Source organism: Zootoca vivipara, chromosome 4 (genome assembly GCF_965207765.1).
Source record: "Zootoca vivipara chromosome 4, rZooViv2.hap1.1, whole genome shotgun sequence".
Classification (NCBI taxonomy): domain Eukaryota; kingdom Metazoa; phylum Chordata; class Lepidosauria; order Squamata; family Lacertidae; genus Zootoca; species Zootoca vivipara.
Window position 1 is genome coordinate 26925916 of NC_142587.1, and position 21696 is coordinate 26947611.

The 21696-nt window shown below is 42.3% G+C and overlaps 1 protein-coding gene across 1 annotated transcript; it reads right to left on the bottom strand.

Annotated features, from left to right (window-relative positions):
• Window positions 1–1196: 1196 nt before the first annotated feature.
• On the bottom strand, window positions 1197–20165 carry SLC5A7 (solute carrier family 5 member 7). Its single transcript, XM_035116029.3, has 8 exons — window positions 19942–20165; window positions 14739–14852; window positions 13009–13164; window positions 9267–9415; window positions 5742–5885; window positions 4763–4916; window positions 3262–3479; window positions 1197–2323 (listed from the first exon to the last, which is right to left on the bottom strand). The coding sequence occupies exons 1-8, from the start codon at window positions 20117–20119 to the stop codon at window positions 1709–1711; spliced, it is 1728 nt and encodes a 575-aa protein (XP_034971920.1). The 5' UTR covers window positions 20120–20165; the 3' UTR covers window positions 1197–1708.
• Between the last annotated feature and the right edge of the window lie 1531 nt (window positions 20166–21696).

A 21696-nucleotide genomic window follows, 5' to 3' on the forward strand; every position in this document is an offset into this window, starting at 1 on the left:
GGAAGGCTATGTTACTAGGGAGGCCCTCTGAACCTTTGGCCATCAATGTTGTGAGAGTCCCTCTGCAGAAAACATATGGAAGCCACCGCAAAATATTGCTTCCTTCTCATCTACCTTGTGTCAGATGTCCTGACTTGAAATAGTGTGTGATAGACTCAAAACATCCCTACTTTCTTGTTGTTGTTACAATACTCCCTGATGTGATACAGGAAGATGAGTCCTGATTGCTGAGCCATGATAAACCTGGGTACAAATGTGGGAACCTGCTACACTAGAAATGTACCAAGTTGCAAAAAAAATCTTATTACTTAAAAATGCCCTAACTTATCCATAGTTTTGCTTTGACACTCAGGAAAGCACATTTACAGCAATTCATTATTTGTCCCCGTCCCCCATTTCATAAAGGGCAGGGTGAAGTAGTTCTTAGAGTGAACTTCTGGAACTCCCGAGATATTAATAAATGTTTTAAAAAATGAAATACTTTTGGATGGAAATTTGCATCATTTAATTTTGAAATGAAACAATTAGCACAGTTCATTATCCCATTATTGGATCTACTCAGGATCAAATCATGTGCTATGTAATGGATCTCTCCATGTAGTTTTGCTCTCCTAAATGGAATTATCAGTGGGCTAGGGAAAGAGGAGATCTAAGCCTTGTACTGTATTCCTGTTCCTCAGCCATCATGGCCCATGGTCAGGGATGCTTTTAGCTAGAAGTGGCAGCCAAGAGATATAGTTTTCCACAGGGGACCATGGGATTTGTAGTCTTCTCTGCTTCACGAATTGAAACTCATGATCTTTGTCAGCAAATACTGGCTGAGATGCATAGCATTTTTAGTTCTCCCTGCCTCCCAATTCAAATTGAAGGGAGAAAATGACAAACTCCCTAATTCCCAGCGGGAAACAACACTCCTTAGCACCAGTTTCAGTTAGAAGGAGGCACCACAAACTTCCTCCCTTATGTAGTGGACCCTCCCTGATGTTGGTTGCTCATGTTCCCTTTGCAAAATTAAGGTTTTTATTGCTTGGGAATGGAGGATTGGCAGGGGAGGACTGCCTAGCAGTTGAGGTGCTGAATAAACCAGTCAGATGGGTGGGGAAAAATAATAAAATTATTAGTATTATTATTATTAAACCATCTTTTAAGATGGACCCAAACTCAATGGAGTGATGCCTCTCCAATTGCCCTTCCAATTCACAGTTCATTTCCAAGTTTAATTGAAACATTCAGTACTGTCCTAGACACTGAAATGGTACAACCAAGCAACAAATTAATTGCATGGGGCTCCTGTTCATCTGTAGTAGGGATTGCTTATTACACTTCCTCCGAACCAGATGCTGAACATTCATTATGGCTATAGTTGATTCTTTCAGGTACCTGAATAAAAGTAATTTTTAAATTAAAAAGGTTACTTAATCTTTTTATTTTCAAACACCCCCCCCCCAAATACTAAGTTATTTGGCTTCATTCAAATGCTAGCAGAGCAACTTATTCTATTCCACCGCATTTTATCATAAAGCACAACAATTTATTCCACAGACTATTCCTAGAAATGAGTTGAAGAGGATTGTGCAGTGGTATTTGTTTGTTTGTTCCCTGTCCATTCTTTCTCCCTCAACTAAAATGCCTCTGATCTCCCTTTGTTGCATACCCTGTTGCATTGTGGGGGATGTGAAAGCGACCTCTCTCCTCCGTTGGGCCGTTGTCAGTTATCTTCTGCTGTGGATACATCGGGACTTGAATCAATATCACTGAAGGCCTCTTTGTTTGTGAAGGTGGTGCTTAGAGCCAAACTGTGCCGAGGGTTCACAGGGGCCAACTCGTTTAAAACAATATTGTCACTTTTCACAAGAGTGGCCTTGTCCATGTTCTCCTTACTATGCTTCGCAACAACGGCATCCAAGAAGTCAAATTTGGGTGACAAAGTGCCGCTTTCGAATAAGTATTTTGCCAGATAGGATACTCCAATGTTAGTGAAGAAAGAGGTAAGCATGGCTATTGTTTTAAAAGGGAACCTCTGAATTTGCTGTTCTTGATCATAACCAGGATACAAAATCAAGGGTTGCAAGTGCAAATACGGTTCTCCTCCAGTAATTCGGAGTATGACACCAAACAGATACCCTACAACGGCACCGTAGGTGTTGGTTCCTTTGATGAAGAGGACACACAAGAGCTGGGGGAAGATGATGATGTAAACCAGGTCAGAGCTGAGGTACCAGAGCCCATAAACCGACTGAGCTAGTAGGGCCATTAGTGTTGCTGCTGCTCCAAACACAAAAATGGTAATTCGCATGACCCAGACTATTTCTTGGTCTGACGCCTGTAAAAGAAAGGAATGGGATTGTATTGTTTTCTACCACTGAGTTTTCTTACAAGAATATCCATAAAGGACAGAAATATATAGATTTAACGCAATTAGCGGAAAAGAAACACTTGAATCTTAGACATCCATAACCAAAGTGACCTGAAAGGATTCTGATATTTATCAAGTTCACTCTTCAAATCTCCAATGACTACAGAGCTTTGGAGAGGAAATCCCGTTGTAGGACATGGTACTTAATATTACTGAAGTTAAGAACAGATCTCGAAATATCACAGACTATGAGCTGTATACAATAGAACAAACATTGGTTGCAGCATGAGGTTAATCTGGAGAGACCTAAACAGTGATCCCAGATTTGGAAGACACATTAAGCCAAACTATGACTTAGCTCAGTGCAGTGCCACAGCAAAATTAGAAGGGAGGACTGTGAATCATCTTCAACAGCTAGCTTGAACTGAGGCAGACGATCATTGCTCAGAATATACAACCACTGAGTATACCAAGAAAATCTGGGCTTCTTTGTGTACCAATTTAATGTGTGCTCAAGGTATTGAATTGCCTTCCCTTGTTCCTTATGGGTGGAACTGGGAAGGCATTTGCACACAGCCCAGAGTTTCAGGGCATCAGAAGCTGCAGTTGTAGCTTCCTTATATCCAGCACTATTTTTCTAGAAAAAGAGGTGCTGGAACTCACAATCAGCACCTCCCACATTCTCTTGGAATGGCAATGGCACCCACCTGAGAGATGCTGGAACTAAGTTCTGGTGAGTTCTAGCTGAAAAAAAACCCGCCCTGCTCATATCTCTATATTTTGTGCAGCTCAGAAACAATTAAGTGCTCATTTTTCTTTCTCTGTTCATTGTGTCACCAGCCACTATTGACAGCATGGTTAATCCTATCGCAGAACGAAACTGTGGTTGCAATAGTGAATCTTACACTTTGCCGAAAAGAAAGCTGGTAGATGTTCCGGGCAAACATGGAACTCGCCGATAAGATGGAAGAGTCAGCAGATGACATGACAGCAGCAGAAACTGCCCCGAGGCCGAAGAAGGAGATATATACTGGGCAAAGGTACTGGAGGACGATGGGTAAAATCATGTCAGCTTCATAGTTGTCCTTGGGGTCTGAATTACCATAGTCCGTCTGGTTCCAATCTGTAATGCAAACATGTGAGTATTATGACCAGATCCACTAATGAAGCTTCAACTTCTGCACTGAGAGAAGCGTTTGGAGCCCAAGGACTGCATTTCATTTTGGAGAAACTTTTTCAGGGGTGTCCACTGCCAGTGGTGGTTGTGGCCAGAGACAAAAGTTGGGTGGATCAATGGATGCGATTCTTACCTTTGACAACAGGCTACGTCGCACTCACCTAAAACTCAGGTTTTTACACCAATTCACGTCTCCTTCCAGACAAGCAGAGCACATTGTCACAGTTCAAGGACACCTTCCAGCTAGGCAAAAACTCTCAAGGAAGGTGTGAGGCAAAAGCAAGGAGAGGTGTTGCTTTGGCAGGAGCAATGAGGCAGTGAAACAACTGAGGACCAGATAAATCCGCCTGGAGGACTACATCTTGGCCCTGAGCCTGATGTTATCTACCTCTGCATTAACCCTTCTTTTATAAGAGTAGTATTTCCAAGTATGAGGGGTGTGTGTGTGTGTGGGTCTATCTATATCTCTATCTCTAATCTATCTATATGATTTTGGGATGGGATGGGATGGGGAGAAAAAAGACTTCCCAAGATCACCCACCTATATGTATTTTTTTTACTACTTTATTTTCCAGTTTCTAAAAATACACATAACTAACAATCCCCATATCCCCACCCGAAGTGCTGAATCCAGATTTTCTAAGGGTCAAACTAGATGCTACATGTATGGTCACATTTAATAAACAATTTGACCCTTAGAAAACCTCGATTCAGCCTTTGCTTGGTAGGTGACCTTGGGGACATCCACACATTTAACATGTGATAATGTAAATGTTCTATGCATCTCTGCGTGCTTTAAAAAAGGAACTTCAAGGGGAATCAAATCCAGACTGCAGTGCAGAGGACCTTTCCCTCCATGTCATGGTCCCGATGGAACTTCCCCCCTCACCTACAAAGCTGCTGTTTGCCCAGAAAGGAAGCTGCTATTTATGCCAGTACCAGCTTCCCTGGTGGGTCAAAAAATATCTTCAGCAGAAGGGAAAGTGCTAATCCCTTTCACCACTCACTGTGGTCCTGATCATTGTCCGAATACTGCATTGCAAAATTGGGATAAGTGCAAATTTCTATGGATAGTTATGTTTCATTTTGCATATTGTTTCAGAAAGTGCAAATTCTATAGATTTCCTTTTAAATGAGAATTGAATTGGATTTCTTCGCCGTCCCTGCAGTAATGGCATTCCCTTTGTACCCCCTGCTTTAAGTAACGGCGATCTGGACACTCAGTGTACCTGTTGATGCACCAATGGCACCAATGAGAATGGCAGGCACTGCCATCACAAGACATCCAAAAGCTGCCAGAAAGGATAACACTTGTGCATAGGTAGCAGAAGAGGAAGAGAGAACTCGCTGGAAATATGCTTGCCATGGGATTCCTCCTAATGTCTGCAAATAAAAATAAGGAAACCCTCCATCATTTCTGGGCTAACAAGAAGATCATTTGAGTTCATTTGAATGCTACTATTTTACTATTTCAGAATGATTTCACCCAGTATTTAAACCTGTAATCATGAAATAGCTGCACCTTCAGCTTGAAAATGTATTTAAAAACAAATATTGGAAGGGTTTTTTCATGATGGCAACATGTGGGATTGAGGCAAGAAGGTATTTGCTCCCATAAAGCTAGATTTGCTCAGGTACCATTGCTCCTTGGCCCAAGGGTCTAGAGAGCAGCATCAGAGGAGAACATGGATGGAAATTTTCAGCATCCCACACTTGTTAAAAACACAGCAGGAAAGGTCGACCCCTCAGTCTTTTAACATCAGGAACACTTGTGCTCTCTTATTTCTGAACAAAGTGTAATCCCCCCAAAAACCCTGGTTGTAATCCAAAAGAAGGGACACACACTTCCAGGTTTGACATGGTTGTAATCCAAAATGGTTGTAATCCAAAATGGTTGCAAACCAAGGTACCACTGTATTGGTATCCCACCTTCTCGTTCCCTTTAAGTACAGATTCAGTCATCTAATGTACCTCAGTATCCAGACAATCCAAATATTATAAGAGTTTCCTAAGTCACCTGCAACACTTTTTCAAAACTGCTACATTAATGCATGATAACTGTTAAGTGGCGTGTTGGTTTGCTTCAACATATGCTTAGATAATTAAAAAGCAGTAATTGAGCATCTCTTGCTTAGTTGGTTTGTAATTGTAGAGTTTTTAGAATAAAACTGTGAGTGTCAGGCCATGGTTTGTCACAGGAGTGCTCACCAATAAGAGGAAATTGTCAATCCACTTGTAGATATCAGGTTTTTTAATGGTTCCAAGCCAAGGCTCCTGAAAGACATTGTGTACAGCTGTGTATCCAATATCTGTCACTGCAGGATGGGACATGGCAAATGGAACACTGATCCACTATAATAAAAGAGAAGCTATCATTCAAAACTGGGCACTAAGGAAATAATGAAGAAATAGCAGCAATATAAGATTACTTAATATCCCCCTTTTTTCTTTTTAGCATTATTCAGGTCCAAATATAGATTTCTATAGCTAAGAAAATACAGGCATTACTTTTTCTGATCACCAGGATTTCTTTCAACCAGAAATAAAATTCGACACAGAACATAGGTAACAGCAGATTAAAATGGAAACATAAAATGAGTATATTGCAGACAGGATATTTTCTAAGCTGAGCTTATAGGGCAGGTGTAATTCCTGCCCTACCTTGAATGAGATTGATAAAGACCTGTGAATGTAATAATAATAATAATAATTTATTATTTATTATTTATGGATTTCCCCAGCCACTCTGGGCGGCTTCCAACAAAATATTATAATACAATAGTCTGCCAAACATTAAAAGCTTCCCTAAATAGGGCTGCCTTCAGATGTCTTCTAAAAGTCTGGTAGTTATTGTTCTCTTTGACATCTGGTGGGAGGGCATTCCACAGGGCGGGTGCCACTACCGAGAAGGCCCTCTGCCTGGTTCCCTGTAATTGGCTTCTCGCAGCGAGGGAACTGCCAGAAGCCCCTCGGCGCTGGACCTCAGTGTCCGGGCAGAATGATGGGGGTGGAGACACTCCTTCAGGTATACTGGACCAAGGCCATTTAGGGCTTTAAAGGTCACCACCAACACTTTGAATTGTGCTCGGAAACGTACTGGGAGCCAATGTAGGTCTTTCAAGACTGGTGTTATGTGGTCTCGGCGGCCGCTCCCAGTCACCAGTCTAGCTGCCGCATTCTGGTTTAGTTGTAGTTTCTGGGTCATCTTCAAAGGTAGCCCCACATAGAGCACATTGCAGTAGTCCGAGCAAGAGATAACTAGAGCATGCACCACTCTGGCGAGACAGTCCCCGGGCAGATAGGGTCTCAGCCTGCATACCAGATAGAGCTGATAGACAGCTGCCCTGGACACAGAATTGACCTGTGCCTCCATGGACAGCTGCGAGTCCAAAATGACTCCCAGGCTGCGCACGTGGTCCTTCAGGGGCACAGTTACCCCATTCAGGACCAGGGAGTCCTCCACACCTGCCCGTCTCCTGTCCCCCCCAAAACAGTACTTCTGTCTTGTCAGGATTCAACCTCAATCTGTTAGCCTCCTCCAGACACTCACACAGGACCTTCACCGCCTTCACTGGTTCTGATTTGAAGGAGAGGTAGAGCTGGGTATCATCCGCATACTGATGAACCCCCTGATGATCTCTCTCAGCGGATGCATGTAGATGTTGAAAAGCATGGGGGAGAGGAGAGAACCCTCAGGTACCCCACAAGTGAGAGCCCAGGGGTCTGAACACTCATCCCCCACCACCACTTTCTGAACATGGCCCAGGAGGAAGGAGCGGAACCACTGTATAACAGTGCCCCCAGACTCCCAGCCCCTCTAGACAGTCAGGAGGATGTTATGGTCGATGGTATCAAAAGTCACTGAGAGATCCAGCATCAGGGGCGTAGCCAGGATGAAAATTAGGAGGGGCAAGGGGCGGGGCCAAGGGGCAGGGCCAAGGGGCGGGGGGAGGGACCACAGTGGGGCAAGGAAAGCTCCCTTCTCCCTTGCCAGCTTTCCTTCCACCCGCACCGGCGATCGCGGAGGGGGAGGAGGGGATCAGAGCAGCCCGATTTCGGGCTGCTCCGACCCCCTCCTCCCCCTCCTCGAATGGCAGGGGCGAGGGGGCACCAGGAACAGCCTGAAATCGGGCTGCTCCGACTCCCTCCTCCCCCTCCGCGATCGCCGGGGCGGGTGGAGGGAAGGCCCCAGAGCCGCGCAAAGCGGTTGCCTGGCTTTCCCTCCGCCCGCCCCACAGCCAGCCAGGGAGAAGGGAGCTTTCTCCCTGGCTGGCTGTGGGGCGGGTGGAGGGAAAGCCCCAGAGCCGCGCAAAGCAGTTGCCTGGCTTTCCCTCTGCCCGCCCCACAGCCAGCCAGGGAGAAGGGAGACGTCCCTTCTCCCTGGCTGGCTGTGGGGCGGGCAGAGGGAAAGCCCCAGAGCCACGCAAAGCGGTTGCCTGGCTTTCCCTCCGCCCACCCCACAGCCAGCCGACTAGAAGGGACGTCTCCCTTCTCCCTTGCTGGCTGTGGGGCGGGCGGAGGGAAAGCCAGCCAAACGCTTTGCGCGGCTCTGGGGCTTTCCCTCCACCCGCCTCACAGACAGCCAGGGAGAAGGGAGACAGCACCGGGCGGGCAGCGGGGCAGGCTGGCCAGCGGCCCTGCTTCTAGGGGGGGGCAACTTCCCCCCTGCCTACGCCCATGTCCAGCATGTATTGTGCAGGATATTCTCTTCTGAAGAGTGAGGACACACTATGCAGTCTTTTACAACCAAAACGCATACACAAGCTATAAATCAACAAAACTAAGCTTTAAAATGGATAGACCCACCAAAATAAAACATTGATTTTCCCTTTCAAACAAACATCAAGCCAAAATCAAATGGCAATGAAGTATCTCTGGAAGATACTTGGGTTCTGATTCTGCTAAGTTTCCAATGGGAAAGAATGTGGACATTTCTCTGTGCACCCTTATCACATGAATTAAACACAAAGTTAAGGTGTTGCTCTGATTAATTTTGGATATAATAGCTGTAAAATATAAACTGACATATATATATATATATATATATATATATATATATATATATATATATAGTCAAAGCCAGCCTCTTGACTTGAAGCATAATAGGGATCCAGTGTAGGAACAGAGCAGTGGTCTAGTAATCACTCTTGTCAGAAGACAATTGTGTCTACCACTACGTATCATGGGCTGCACCACACACAAGTCATTATAGTAGTCCAGCCTTAAGGGTCACAAGGGAATCACAAAGAGTCCAGTGTTTCTCAGACTTGAGCCTTCAGCTGTAGTTGGATTACAACTCCCATCATCCCTAGCTAGCAAGACCATTGGTCAGGGATGGTGGGAGTTGTAGTTTAATAACAGCTGGGGACCCAAGTTTGAGAAACACTGTGGGAACAGTAATAGTATTCAATCTGGACAATTTGCTATTGCGGTAAGGTTGTCCTGTTGTTGTAAAGAGGTAGGCACAAAACATATTTGGTTCTAGTTCTTTCCTGACCAACAGGAGTCAGTTAAAACTGTAAACTTTGCAAAGGAACAAGGCATGTTCCTTCTGCACATACTACAGATACTATAATCATAATTGCACCTGTACAGTTTGACTGATGAGAACATAATTCCCTCCTTCCACCAACCCACAGAGTTATTCAGCACCTCTCTCACAATTCAGGCTTAAACAAAGCATTTGCAAGACAACCATAGTTTCAGACACATAAATATTATACAGAAACTTACCAGTCCAAGGAAAATGCAGAACAGCTGGACCACATCAGTATAGGCTACTGAGTAAAGTCCACCCACCAGTGTGTACAGAGTTGCAATTAGGGCAGAAATACCAACTGAAATATTGATATTGACATCAATGATCACACTTATGGTGGCACCTGCAGCAGAGGTTGGGGTTAAGGAAGGGAAACAAACCTATTTTAGAAATGCATGCCCTTTTCAATGTGTTTCAGTTTGCCCCAGTTTCTAAGACAACACTACTGCTTGCTGGAATCTTTTAGGACAGATTCAGAAATAGTCTAATCATTTGTAGGGAATTTATACTTTTTTTGCATTCTGCAAGTTTGTTTGTTCTACAACTATGTCTTTTTAGAAGTCCAAGGTACATTGATTTCTTAATTTAAAAAGTGGTTGCTTCTTGAAAATATATCCACGTGGTATTTTCTCAAAACTACCACTGTCAGGTTGCTCTTCCACATGATAGAGTGTTTCAAAGTCTCCACTGGCCATCATTAGAAGCATTCAGCGCTGGTGTGAAAATTCTGTAGGCCAAGCAGAAGAATTGCATGAAGCACTACCGATATCACCACAAACTATCCTGTTTGAAAAGTGACACCTGCATGTAGAGTTGTGAAAAGAAAGCACAGGAAAAAGGAAGAAGATCTGGCGAACCCTGAGTTCTGTAACAACAAAACTCTCCAAACTTGCACAAAGTAATTAGGAGGCAAAAATGTTCAGTGTATGCTGACATATTGTACTCTAATTTTAAAGGCAGCTCCAGTCTCTGAGATGAAATGCTAAAGGCATACCTAGAGGGGTAGGCGCCGATCTGCTTTGGGGTTTAAGTCAAAAGCCTGGGCCAGATTCAACTAAATAGTTGTGCTAGCAGGAATTAAACCCTCTGCTTTCTCCCCTTTTCCTCACCTCCATTAGCTGTGTGTGTGTGTGTGTGTGTGTGTGTGTGTTGTCAGCTCTCAGGGCAGTGCATTTGGGTGGGGGAAGAGGGGAGATAATTCCATCAGAAAAAGAACCTAAACACACACACACACACACACACACACACACACACACACGATCTCTTGAGTTGTGATCTGATAGCCCTAGATCTAGAATTTAAAAAAATCTATCCACCCAGAAGAGATCTTTTCCTTTGACATTCAATAATGCTATATGGCAGCTACACCTCCTATAGCCTCTCTTTCATGGAGAGGCTTCACGTGACAACTTGCTGTTCACTTTCTTTGGCACAATAGGGTCATCCACACTATGGCTCAATTTCACTGCACTTAATTGCTATGCACTTGATGGCTTGCCGCTGAATAGTGGGGTTACCTGACCCCACTTAAAATGTTGCATTTGAGGTGATGTGTCAGTTCTATCTGTGGTGTTAAATCTGCAACAGTCTTTCTGAGCATTCATGATCACACATGTATGAGTGAACCAACACTAAGTGGATTGGAAGGACCAACAAGCTTATGGTATACTTGAATATGTTGCTCTCCAAGGTCCTAGCTCAGAGTTGATTTTGCCCATGCATTTTGTTGCCTTAACACTTATAACTGATAAATTCCACCTAGCTCCTAGACTGCAAGTTGCCCTTTTATGAGCCTACCAGATTGAAAGGCATTCACAGTGCTCGCTTTCTCATTGTGAAACCACAGAAAATCTTTATTAAGTTTGAGCTGTGCTTTTTAAAAAAGAGGAACAAAAGAACACGTTTTAAATTCCCTGTTTAAGCCACTCAGTTTCCATCACCTCAGCATGCAGTTATTCTCAGACTCTTGAGCACTTGCAATAAAATTATGGTTAAAAAGCTCCCCATTGATTTCCAGTTAATCAGAGCACAGTTGGAAAGAAGGCTGATTATTTTATTTTTAAGAGTGCAACACCAAACAGCTTTATATATGCAGTTGATGTGTGTGTGTGTGTGTGTGTTTTTTTTAAAGTAGAGAAAGTTGCAAAGGTCACTTACAGTAATTCATCTGAATGCCCCCCCCCCGAAATGCTAGAAGAGCTATCTAACTTGGTTCTTGCAACAGAATGAAAAACATTCAGATACAAAATTCCACCAGGGACTGAAATTCAGTGATTTCAAAAACTCTAGATAATAATTTTGTACATGAAGTTTCAATGGAATGCATCATGCAGTTTCATTACTACCAGTTGAAAAAAGATCTTTTTCACATGTTAGAGAAGTGCAAACACACATTAAAAAAACACACACTCTCTCTCACACTCTTTATACAAAATATGAAATGCAGAAATAGCACAGACACAGGTTTATGTGTGCACAGACAATCCTGTAGGTATGTAGCATGTTAACTCTTTCATATGTGGGACATGCCACTAGCTCCTCTACCAACCAAACTAGATCCTAGATTTTAAGGCTGCAATCTTATACTTATCTGGTAGTAAGTTCTATTTAACTCATTGGGTCTTATTTTTGAGTAGATCTGTATAGGATTGCATTGCACATCATTAGTTCAGATTAAAAGATATACAGTGGTACCTCTGGTTACGAACTTAATTCGTTCCGGAGGTCCGTTCTTAACCTGAAACAGTTCTTAACCTGAGGTACCACTTTAGCTAATGGGGCATCCTGCTGCCGCCACACCACCGCCGCATGATTTCTGTTCTCATCCTGAGATAAAGTTCTTAATCCGAGGTACTACTTCCAGGTTAGCTGAGTCTGTAACCCAAAGTGTCTGTAACCCAAGGTACCACTGTATGTATTCTACATTATTTGATCAGTCCTAGTTCATTGCATGCAGCAGAATTATGAAAAAAAAAATTCCCATGAAATATTCTATGGTAATCAAAGTACAATACCCACACACTAGTAATGAAAGATATAATTGCTGTGTTTTGAGCCCTTCACTACAAAGGCTGAATTGTTTAAATCAACAAGAGCATTTTCAATTGCAATGTAATCTCTTTAATATTAAAACAAGTTGGGTAGCTAAAGCCTTTCATGATGAATCTTCTCAAATGTTACTATAAATAACGATGGTTCTTATTTTGCAGTCAGTTTTCTGATAAGCAAGTATCACCACATGACTAGGGTCACATGATTTTATGGTGAGCATTTGGATTTAGCATTTCTCTATGCCAGTGTACTTCAGGCTTGAGTCTCCAGATATTACTATACTTCAATTCCCACTGTGCCCAGTCAGCTTAGCCAAACATCAGGGATGAGGGAGTTGTATTCCAGCAACATCTAGAGACCCAAAGCCGAAGAAGACTGCTCTATACCACATGGATTGTTAGCATTTGTATTGATCGCTTTTCAAAAGTTGTCCTGGAGCCACTGATTGGATTTCTTGGCTCCATGCTAAAAGGTAAAGGGACCCCTAGTAAAAGGTAAAGGGACCCCTGACCAGTAGGTCCAGTCATGACTGACTCTGGGGTTGCGGTGCTCATCTCACGTTATTGGCCGAAGGAGCTGGCGTACAGCTTCCAGGTCATGTGGCCAGCATGACAAAGCCGCTTCTGGCGAACCAGAGCAGCACACGGAAATTCTGTTTACCTTCCCGCTGTAGCGGTACCTATTTATCTACTTGCACTTTGACGTGCTTTCGAACTGCTAGGTTGGCAGGAGCTGGGACCAAGCAAAGGGAGCTCATCCCGTCGCAGGGATTCGAACCGCCAACCTTCTGATTGGCAAGCCCTAGGCTCTGTGGTTTAACCCACAGCGCCACCCACGTCCCCACCCACCCGCATCCTTACCTAATTCTTTACCCGTATTCCTTACCTAATGCAGAAAAGATGGCTGCAGCCCAGAACATTTCCCCCATTACAGCAGGTATGAAGATAAGCCCTCCCATTCGTTTTCCATAAATTTGCTGAAAGGGGTCCAACATTGTCACATAGCCTTTGGAGCGCATGGGCTTTGCAAAAAACAAACCACCTGAAGCAACAAACATGAGAAAGACAATAGACATGAATAATAGCAAGTGATCTCAGACATGCCTGGTTCCATGTAAGCCCCATCTCCAGTAATCAATCAAAACCTGTGGTTCTGCACTATTTTAATATATTTTCCCATTTAATAGAAGACTTCAGATATTCAGTGGTGTCTTGGGGTTGCAGTGCTCACCTGACCTCCTGACAGCTGAGTCACCGCTGGGAGGAGAGGGAAAGGGGTGAACTGGCAGGAAGGTGGGGGGTGCAAATGGACTGGTGGAGGCAAGCCAGTGCATTTGCACCACACCGATCTCCCCACTGCCTTACCCCCACCCCCCACCCCCGTTTTGGTAAGTGGCGGTGATTCAGCAAAGGGGACCATGAGATTTTGATTATAAGTACCACCTCGAACTTATGGACATGTTTCACAACCATACATAGGCAGATGATTCCTGTTCTTGTCTCTGAGAGAAAACATCCTGTTCACATAGGGGGAAGTGAATGTATCGACTGCAAATTACTTTTCATCTAGATGAGAAGAAGGAAAATCCCTCCCATATTCAAGACTCTGGAACAGTTCCCTCCTTAAGGGCCACTGAGACAGACCTGAATGAAGTAAATAATTGCACCATTCAAATTCAGATTATGCCCAATTGCATTCTGTCTCGGGATGCAAGCAAAAATGTTAACTTTGTGAAGTGCTGAAAGCATTGAAAAGATTTTGGATTCTCATGAATTCCTTAGTTTGGTGCAGGCAACCAAATAATGATGGTGCTTAGCAGTTTTAATGTGCTGCTACATTACTAAGCTTGTGAGTAACATAACTGGTGTCTAAGCACAGACTAGGGCTTTCCCTCTACCCATAATAAACTGTCCAATGCACTGTTACTAATTACTGCCAAAGAAATGGCAATCTGGTCATGGGATTGGCTCTTGTTGCTGGCAGCCTTACTCATCATCACAAAGGTGTATTGAAAAAAAGTACACATCACAGAGAATACCTGTGACAATTGTATTAAAGCTCCCCTCCTCTCCAAGATCCTTGCAATGTGTACTTAAACAAGACTGCTGTTATATTGCAGGTATGTACTGCAACTTTGTTCTTAACACAATGCTATCACATTATTGTTGTCTTATAGTGCAACAAAAACCGGTCAAAAATAAACTGAAACATTTGTGGCATAACAAGTTACAGGATTTCAACAGGAAGTTATGACATATGTACTGATTCAGGTTGAAGCAGTGTGACTGCCCCAAACAGTGTTATAAGTGGGAATGAGTCTTACTGTCCCAATAACATCATGAGCAGAAAATCACCAAGAATGCACAAGTAAAATGATGTCCGGAGAAGCCCCATGTCTTACTGTAGGCCAGTTAAACATAGGTCCCATGGGCATGTCATGTCTCAAGTGCTGAGTCCCTCCTTCCCATTACCCAGAAATATGTCGTAATGAAAAGAGGAACAAGGAGACAGTCTTCTAGCTGGTGGGCTCAGAGAAACAATTCATTTTAGCTTAAGCTTCAACTATAGTGTATCAACTAAACTTGACATTTGCTTGGGTCGTAATTCCAGCTTACCTACGACAAGGCTAAGTGAATATCCAATGGGTGCCTGGGCCCAGGCCAGCCCATAGCCTGGTACATACACAGCCTCCGCTGTCCCGTTTATATAACCTCCTCCAACCCAGGTGGCTGAAGAAATGGAGATAAGCATTAAAGCATGTCATAGATATGAAAAAGAAAAACAACATCCTTTATTTGTGCATCAAACACAGAATCGTAGAGAGGAACAAAAGTTGCATCTCGGCTAAAGAATTCATACTGGTAGTAGATTTACAGCACATACTCAATCAAATCTACTAAGACATTCATTCTATTGAATTCAGCAAGGCTTACTCGCAGGTAAGTGGCTTGGGACTGCAGCCTTAGCTACTCTACAGAACTAGAGATAACTAAGAGAGAGAGAGAGAGAAAGGTAAACTGTAATAATCTAGTACACCCACCCATGTGTTAACCTTGACATCATTTGCTATTTTATTTCAGATGCATGGCTGAATTAAGCTTTGGCTTTACTCTTATGTTTTGCCTGCACACACACAGGAAATGGCAGCATCTGTGATGTAGCTCTCTCCTGAGCAGCTAATGAGTTGATTCTCAGTGGCGTCTCCATCAAATTTTTTTTTGGGGGGTGTTGAATGCTCTTAGGCAGCTCACAGACAGAACAGATATGTTATTGTTATGAGTTTGGTGGGGGAGGAATAGGCTGTATGCTGTATGCTGAGATCCTTTGCCTGGGTCTCCCTCTAGTTCTTGGAATAGCCAGGCTAGCTTCCTGATGAGGTGATTGCCTGGGTGATGGGCCATTAGGGGGAACAAAGGAAGTGGATCTGTGTGAGATGGCAAATGGGTGGGGCGCCCTCCCCCAACTTGTGGGTAGTTGAGAGCAGAGTGTAGAGTGATGTAAGCTAGAAGCAAAGCTTGATGTAGTAGTATAACATCATAACATAATGTGGGTAGTTATTCTTCCTGTGATCTTGCTGAAGGCAATTGCTGGTCTATCATCAGACTGCACACCACCACCTAGTTCCTGACTCACTGTGGGATAAAATCCCCACAGACTGAAAGGGATACAATAAAGCATTCATCCAGTACCATGTTTCTGGTGGTTTAGTGATGGATAACAGACATAAACAGAGGTTGTGTGGAGCATGTATCCTGATACTAATTCCGTACATGCTACCAATCTCCCCACAATGGAAGAGTCGCATGGGGAAAATAATGGCAAAACTTCTGTTGCTATCTGCTCTGCTTGTGGTCATGGCAGAGAAGCTTGCCGTGTACTTAGCATGGTTGCCTGTCAAGAAAATGCAGTGGGATGACACAGATGGTCAATACCGCTAACAATCCTTTGTGTGTGTCCGTGTGTTATAGATATATGGGTAGATTCTTAATCTTCTTTATTAAGTGAAGCACATACATGATCTGCTGAGTGATTTTGCCAATTACTGAAGCTCAGAACTGCTGACTCTTCAGGTTAATTTCATTTTATCAATATTCAGTTCATATCTGAGGTGTTTGGGGGTTGTTGTTGTTGTTTAAATCCATTAAAGAACACCACCACCTAGGGTGATGCCTTATTAAGTAATACTCAGATTAGACCGCTTCAAATTGGTGGATTTAAGTTACATGGGAAGATTGATTTCAGTGCCTTCACTCTGAGTATGACTAACAGCAGAATTCACCCCACGACTTTATTGTTATCTGTTCAACAGGAGGATTATCAAATACCAGACCTGCTTTACAGCCAATTTCTATACTTTGCCAAAAACATTCCTGTCAGTGCGAATGACTCCCAAGTCATTTTCAGACAAATTTACTCACCCCCCCCAAAATCCATGCACTAAGATTGTTTCATCTCCCTTAAGCAAAGTGCTGAACTGTATGCTTACCTCAGAGACTCTGCATAGAGCCGAGGGTTTCTACAAGCCACAGTCTGTCTCCTATGCAACACGGTTACAGATAGATATTGCCAGAGTCATGCAGCTGTTATCATTATGCCATATAGAGATTCATTGTATATTGTTGTAGTAGTTATTTACAATTCTCCCTCACGCTTCCTCACAAGAAGCCCAGTTCAGCAAACATAAAACAAAACAGGTTTGTTTTTTTAAAATGTCCACCCCCCCCCAGCCTTCTTTTGGAGCCCATTTCTTACACCCGCAGTTGGTGTTTGGGATATAAATTTAGCAAATCAAAAACAGTATCTGAATCTGGAGCTGTCTTTCATCTGGTTTTAAGAGCATTTGCTAGGGCGACAAATGGCAGAGTTTTGATTTTAATATCAAGGCGGTCCCTCCCCACCCCTGGTAATCTTAACTCAGGGTATTTTAAAATTAGGGAATCTTACATTGAAATAAAGTTACAAATTCAGTCAACAAAAGGGAAGAATACATGTAACTATGCAAAAGGGTAGGTAATTAAGGAGAGAAGGAAACAGACTGCAATCTTCTGCCTCTTTAGAGTAATCCCTGTTTAACACAGAGAGTTGTCTCCAATGCCAGTCTCCTCCTCAGAGCCCTACCCACTGACATTAAAGGACATGACTAATTTAGGTGCATTCATTTCAAAGGTCTACTCTGAATATATTAGTTGGATATAACCCTGTGAGCCTTACTTCAGAGTAAACACATAGGATTGTATTGTTATTTATTACAGTCCATGGGGGTCTACTGTGGATCAGCTTCTGGGGCAAATAGAATACAACAATCTAAGAACAAGCTCGTTGACTATCTTGGGTGTGTAGACAAAATGTGTAGCTGAATTGTAGACAAAAGTGTGCACCTGTATTTTAGTGGAATGCAATCAATTCCAAACTCAGGAAGTTCATTTATTTTGGAGATGAGATTTTAACTTTTTTTAATACTAGGAAAAACGATTATATATGTGGTGCTAGTTAAATGTGTGTTTGCTATTCCTGGTGTCTAAATCTGTTTAAATGTGTTGTTTCTTTTTAGTCCCGCCAGTAGGATTTGTTTGCATTTTGTGAACAGACACATTTAGCTTTGAATTCTTTTCTAAAATTTAGATGTTTTGCAGTCTTATTTGTCTTGTAGATATCATTGAAGACATTTTGCCACTTTCTAAATATTTATTAACACCAGTAATCACAGTGGACAGCTGGTGCTTCTCCTGACGAAACTGCCTGCAAAATTCTCATAATTTTCACGGCTGGCAATCAGTTCTGTTGACAGAACTGCATCTAGTTTCCTTTGAAATGTTAGAACCTTTTATTCCTGGCTGACAAAACACAGATCAGCAAACATCCCCCTGGCTGCTATTTTACAATTTGCACACTAAAAATCACTGCATAATTACTTACACTGCAAAAGTATAAATGCCAGCATAATTGGGAATTATAACCCTACCAAATACTCTCTTTTCTTTACATGGTGTATGAGTGGGTTCTGTAATGTGGCAGCTGTAGTCACCCTGGAAATCTTAGAAACTCCCATGGCATACACCAAGGTCCTCTGCCCTCCCAATTTTTAAAATTTAAGTTTTCCAGGAGAGGTATTTAGCTGTGGAAGTATGGCCTGGTTTTTTTTTGTCTGCATTTCTTTCATTTGTGAGGTGTGTGTGTATGTTTTGCCTATTTGGGGTGTTGTTGTTCAAAGTATCGCCACTTTTTCTTCTGTGAAATGAGTATTTTGTGGTGTTCACAACTGTTTCTTAGATTTTAAAAATGTGTCCCTGGACCTAAAAAGGCTGGGGACCCCGAGTGCATGGCTCCAGAATCTAACATTTTAGACAAAGAGTCTTGCGACTCTCCACTTCATCTGTGCTAATGCCACAATAAATTGATTAGCCTTCAAGACTCCTTGTTGATTTTGCTTCCACAGATTAATGTGGCCACTACTCTGGAATTTTTGTTCACAATAGGCAGCCTTTCAAATCATGAGCAATAATTACTCCTTGAAGTAAAAGGAGAATAAAGGCTCCAATTTTTTAATCAAAATGGTGGAAGAAGGCAGACTTTTACTTGCTTTAACTGATATACTATTTTCCCTCCCCAATGACAAATCTGAACCCCAACCCAGCCCGTATTTGAATGAAAATTTAAATGAAATCAACAGGAACTCATCCGTTCAACATAGTTATGCAAATTAGTGCTGGACAAGTTTAATCGTAAACCTGAAACGACTGCAAAAAGAGGGGAAGAAAACAATGAAAGAATAATCAAATTTGGAACTGAAATGGTTTTTCTTTCAAATGAATTCATCTTGTTTCTGGAGCAAAGCCCTTTATAACAAGTAGAGTGGGGACATTTCATATCTCATGCCATTTTGCATCAATCTGAAATGTCACTTTGGCAATTCTTGTAACTGAAGGCCCAGCCACAAACATTTTAAACATTTTGGTGCATGATGACTCACCGTTCGGCTCCTTTGCCCTCTCTGATGATGTCATCATGGAGTCAATGCGGCCTGACATTGTGTATAGGAAAGTAGACATGTAGATTGACCCATCATTTTCTTCTGATATCTGTGCAACATGAAGGCTACAATCCTATGTGACTCACTTGGGACTAAGTCCCATGACACAGAGTCAGACTTACTTCTGAGTAAACATGTACCAGATTGCATTGCATGAATTACTTAACTATGTTGGCTTAACTGAAAATATCTTGCCTAAATTGCTTTGAGGATCACCATGTGAAATCCCAAATTATTTGGTTAAATTATAATAAGGCTGGCCCAGTGAAATTCTTTGTGAAGCGCTACTGTAGTTGATGGCTATGTTTGGTTTAGATTTTACTTGGTGCACCTACAATGGCATCTGTCAAATATTTTGATCCTTCCCTATATGCAACATGCTTGTCCTATTCCGTGTAATGTTCAGAAGCAATAAAAATATATCTATAAAAGATGCAAGCCCCATTGATAAACTGTTCTGGCTCCTGTTGGATATTGTGAAGGTAATAGGAGATGCGACTCATTCATTAGATATTCGATAAATCATGGTTATATCGACCTGTTCATACTGCATTATTCAGTAAGCCCAGTGGGGTGCATTTTCCAGAGGTAAAAAGAAAACAGTTCTCAGTGTGACTACTCAGAAGCAACTGGTTGAAGCCTTCCTGTCAGAACTATTTATGTGGCATGCAATTTTACTGGCGGCTAAGCAGCATCGTGAAGTTCTGCCTTTGCAAGGCATACATTTAAATTCATGTCAGATGAAGGATGTAGACACTTGAATAACAGGTAAAAAGAGAGGAACATACCAGTCATGGTAAATACACCAACCAGCAAGCCAATATCTCTTCCGCCAACTATAATAGCTTCCCTACGATCTCCATCACTACCACTGTTTTTGGTTTTCCATGCAGCCCATATTCCAACAAAGAGGATAGCCAGGTAGAACACAATGATAGCAATCAGTCCCGCCACATGAAAAGCCATGTTGAAGTCTCTCGACACTTCTCTGGATTGCTATTTCATTAACATGAGAGCTAGACAAAAGGTAATAACATATTATGCATATCAGTTGTACATGGCAAAAAAACCCAACAACCCTAAGTCCAAATCAGACAATAACATGATTGTCTTATCCTACAGTTCATCCTGATATGATTATGCTACTTCAGATGTAACCTCTTTTGTTTCAGATAATCCACACACATTTCCTAAACATTGCAACATCTCCAAACAAATATTTCAATCTAAAAATCAAAGTGTCGGCTAGAAACTTGGTTGAAATAAAGTCACTTTATTTAAATCTTTCTTATAGATGATAAAATCGAAATGTCAGTTCAAAATCAAAGAATTCTCCACAAACCTCAAGAATATGATAAAAGCAGCTTAAAATGGTATACAATGGTGAGCACATTTACTTTTTTGGTTAAAAAAGAGCCAGCTCTTCCTTAACCAAAAACCAGTATAACAAAACAAATAAATTATAGCTCAAAGAATGAAGGTCAGAAACGAACAAGTTATTTCTGCCACTTTTGCAAGCGTAGTTTTCATTTTCATAAGAATGACATTTCTGTGCCTTGAGAAGGTCTGCCTCAAGTTTGCCATTAGGAGAAACTCATCACTAGAAGATTTAAAGTGTTAATAGAATCCAACAAAATCAATAGCTCACATGAATGAATGACAAAAAAAGAGTAGAACTATTATCAACAGTTGATGTACCTTAGACTGTGCCTTCCCCCCCCATTCCTTCAGAATTTACTTTTGCTTTCACAGCTAACCTACATTTAACATGGAATTGAAAAGTGTGTTTTCAATCAAAAGAAGAATGTCCATGAAAGGTTTTCTGTGTGACATAAATATTTAAGTCTCCGTACCGTAAGAATCAGAGTAAAGTGTGATCCAATTAGCTGACATAAGCAGGGGCATCCAAGTGGGGCTTGGTAATTCCTTTCCCTCTACCCAATCATTAGTGACTATTTCCTTAGAAATTGTTGATCAGCTTCTAAAGTTTGAGCAAAAGCAGGTTGCCAGAGGTGAGATTTGAGTTTACACAGCCAATTTCTAAACTCCCAGACTAGCGTCAGTAACAAGTTAGATTTATTGGATTACTCACAACCCTTGCAAAAACAGGCATTGTTCCCGGCACAACTATCACCTCCTCCCAACTCCCCCCCTTTTGTTTCACATATCCTCATCCCCAATTCACCTCTTTTTCCAGCAGATATCCTCTTCTCCCTTCTTCCTCTGTGCTCTGCCTCTACTTTCCCTTGATCTGGCATCAAGCAGCTCAATCCCAGCACCTTGTGTTCACCCACAGAGGCAGAGTGTGAGAAGCAGCTTTCCCTTTCTTTAAAGGGACAGGCACAATTGCAAAGAGCTCCAGTCCTACGAGAATTTCAGGCTAGTCTGTACACATCCAGGGTCCTGTGTAGCACAGAAGGGAAGCCAGACATCTTCCCTAAGAGGCTGAATTTCCTCACTTTTGGGGAACTGGTGCCTTCCCTCCTATTTCACCCTGTTCCCAATGGTTCTGTGAGACTACAGCTATGGAGGCAGAGCATCAG

Coding starts and splice junctions, on each gene's coding strand:
- SLC5A7 (XM_035116029.3), bottom strand. CDS start 20,119: ATGGCTTTTCATGTGGCGGGACTGATTGCTATCATTGTGTTCTACCTG. Junction 9,416..13,008: donor AGCCATCTTTTCTGCATTAG/GTAAGGAATACG, acceptor CCTCTGCTGCAG/GTGCCACCATAAGTGTGATC. Junction 3,480..4,762: donor TGCCATTGGTGCATCAACAG/GTACACTGAGTG, acceptor TTTGCATTACAG/ATTGGAACCAGACGGACTAT.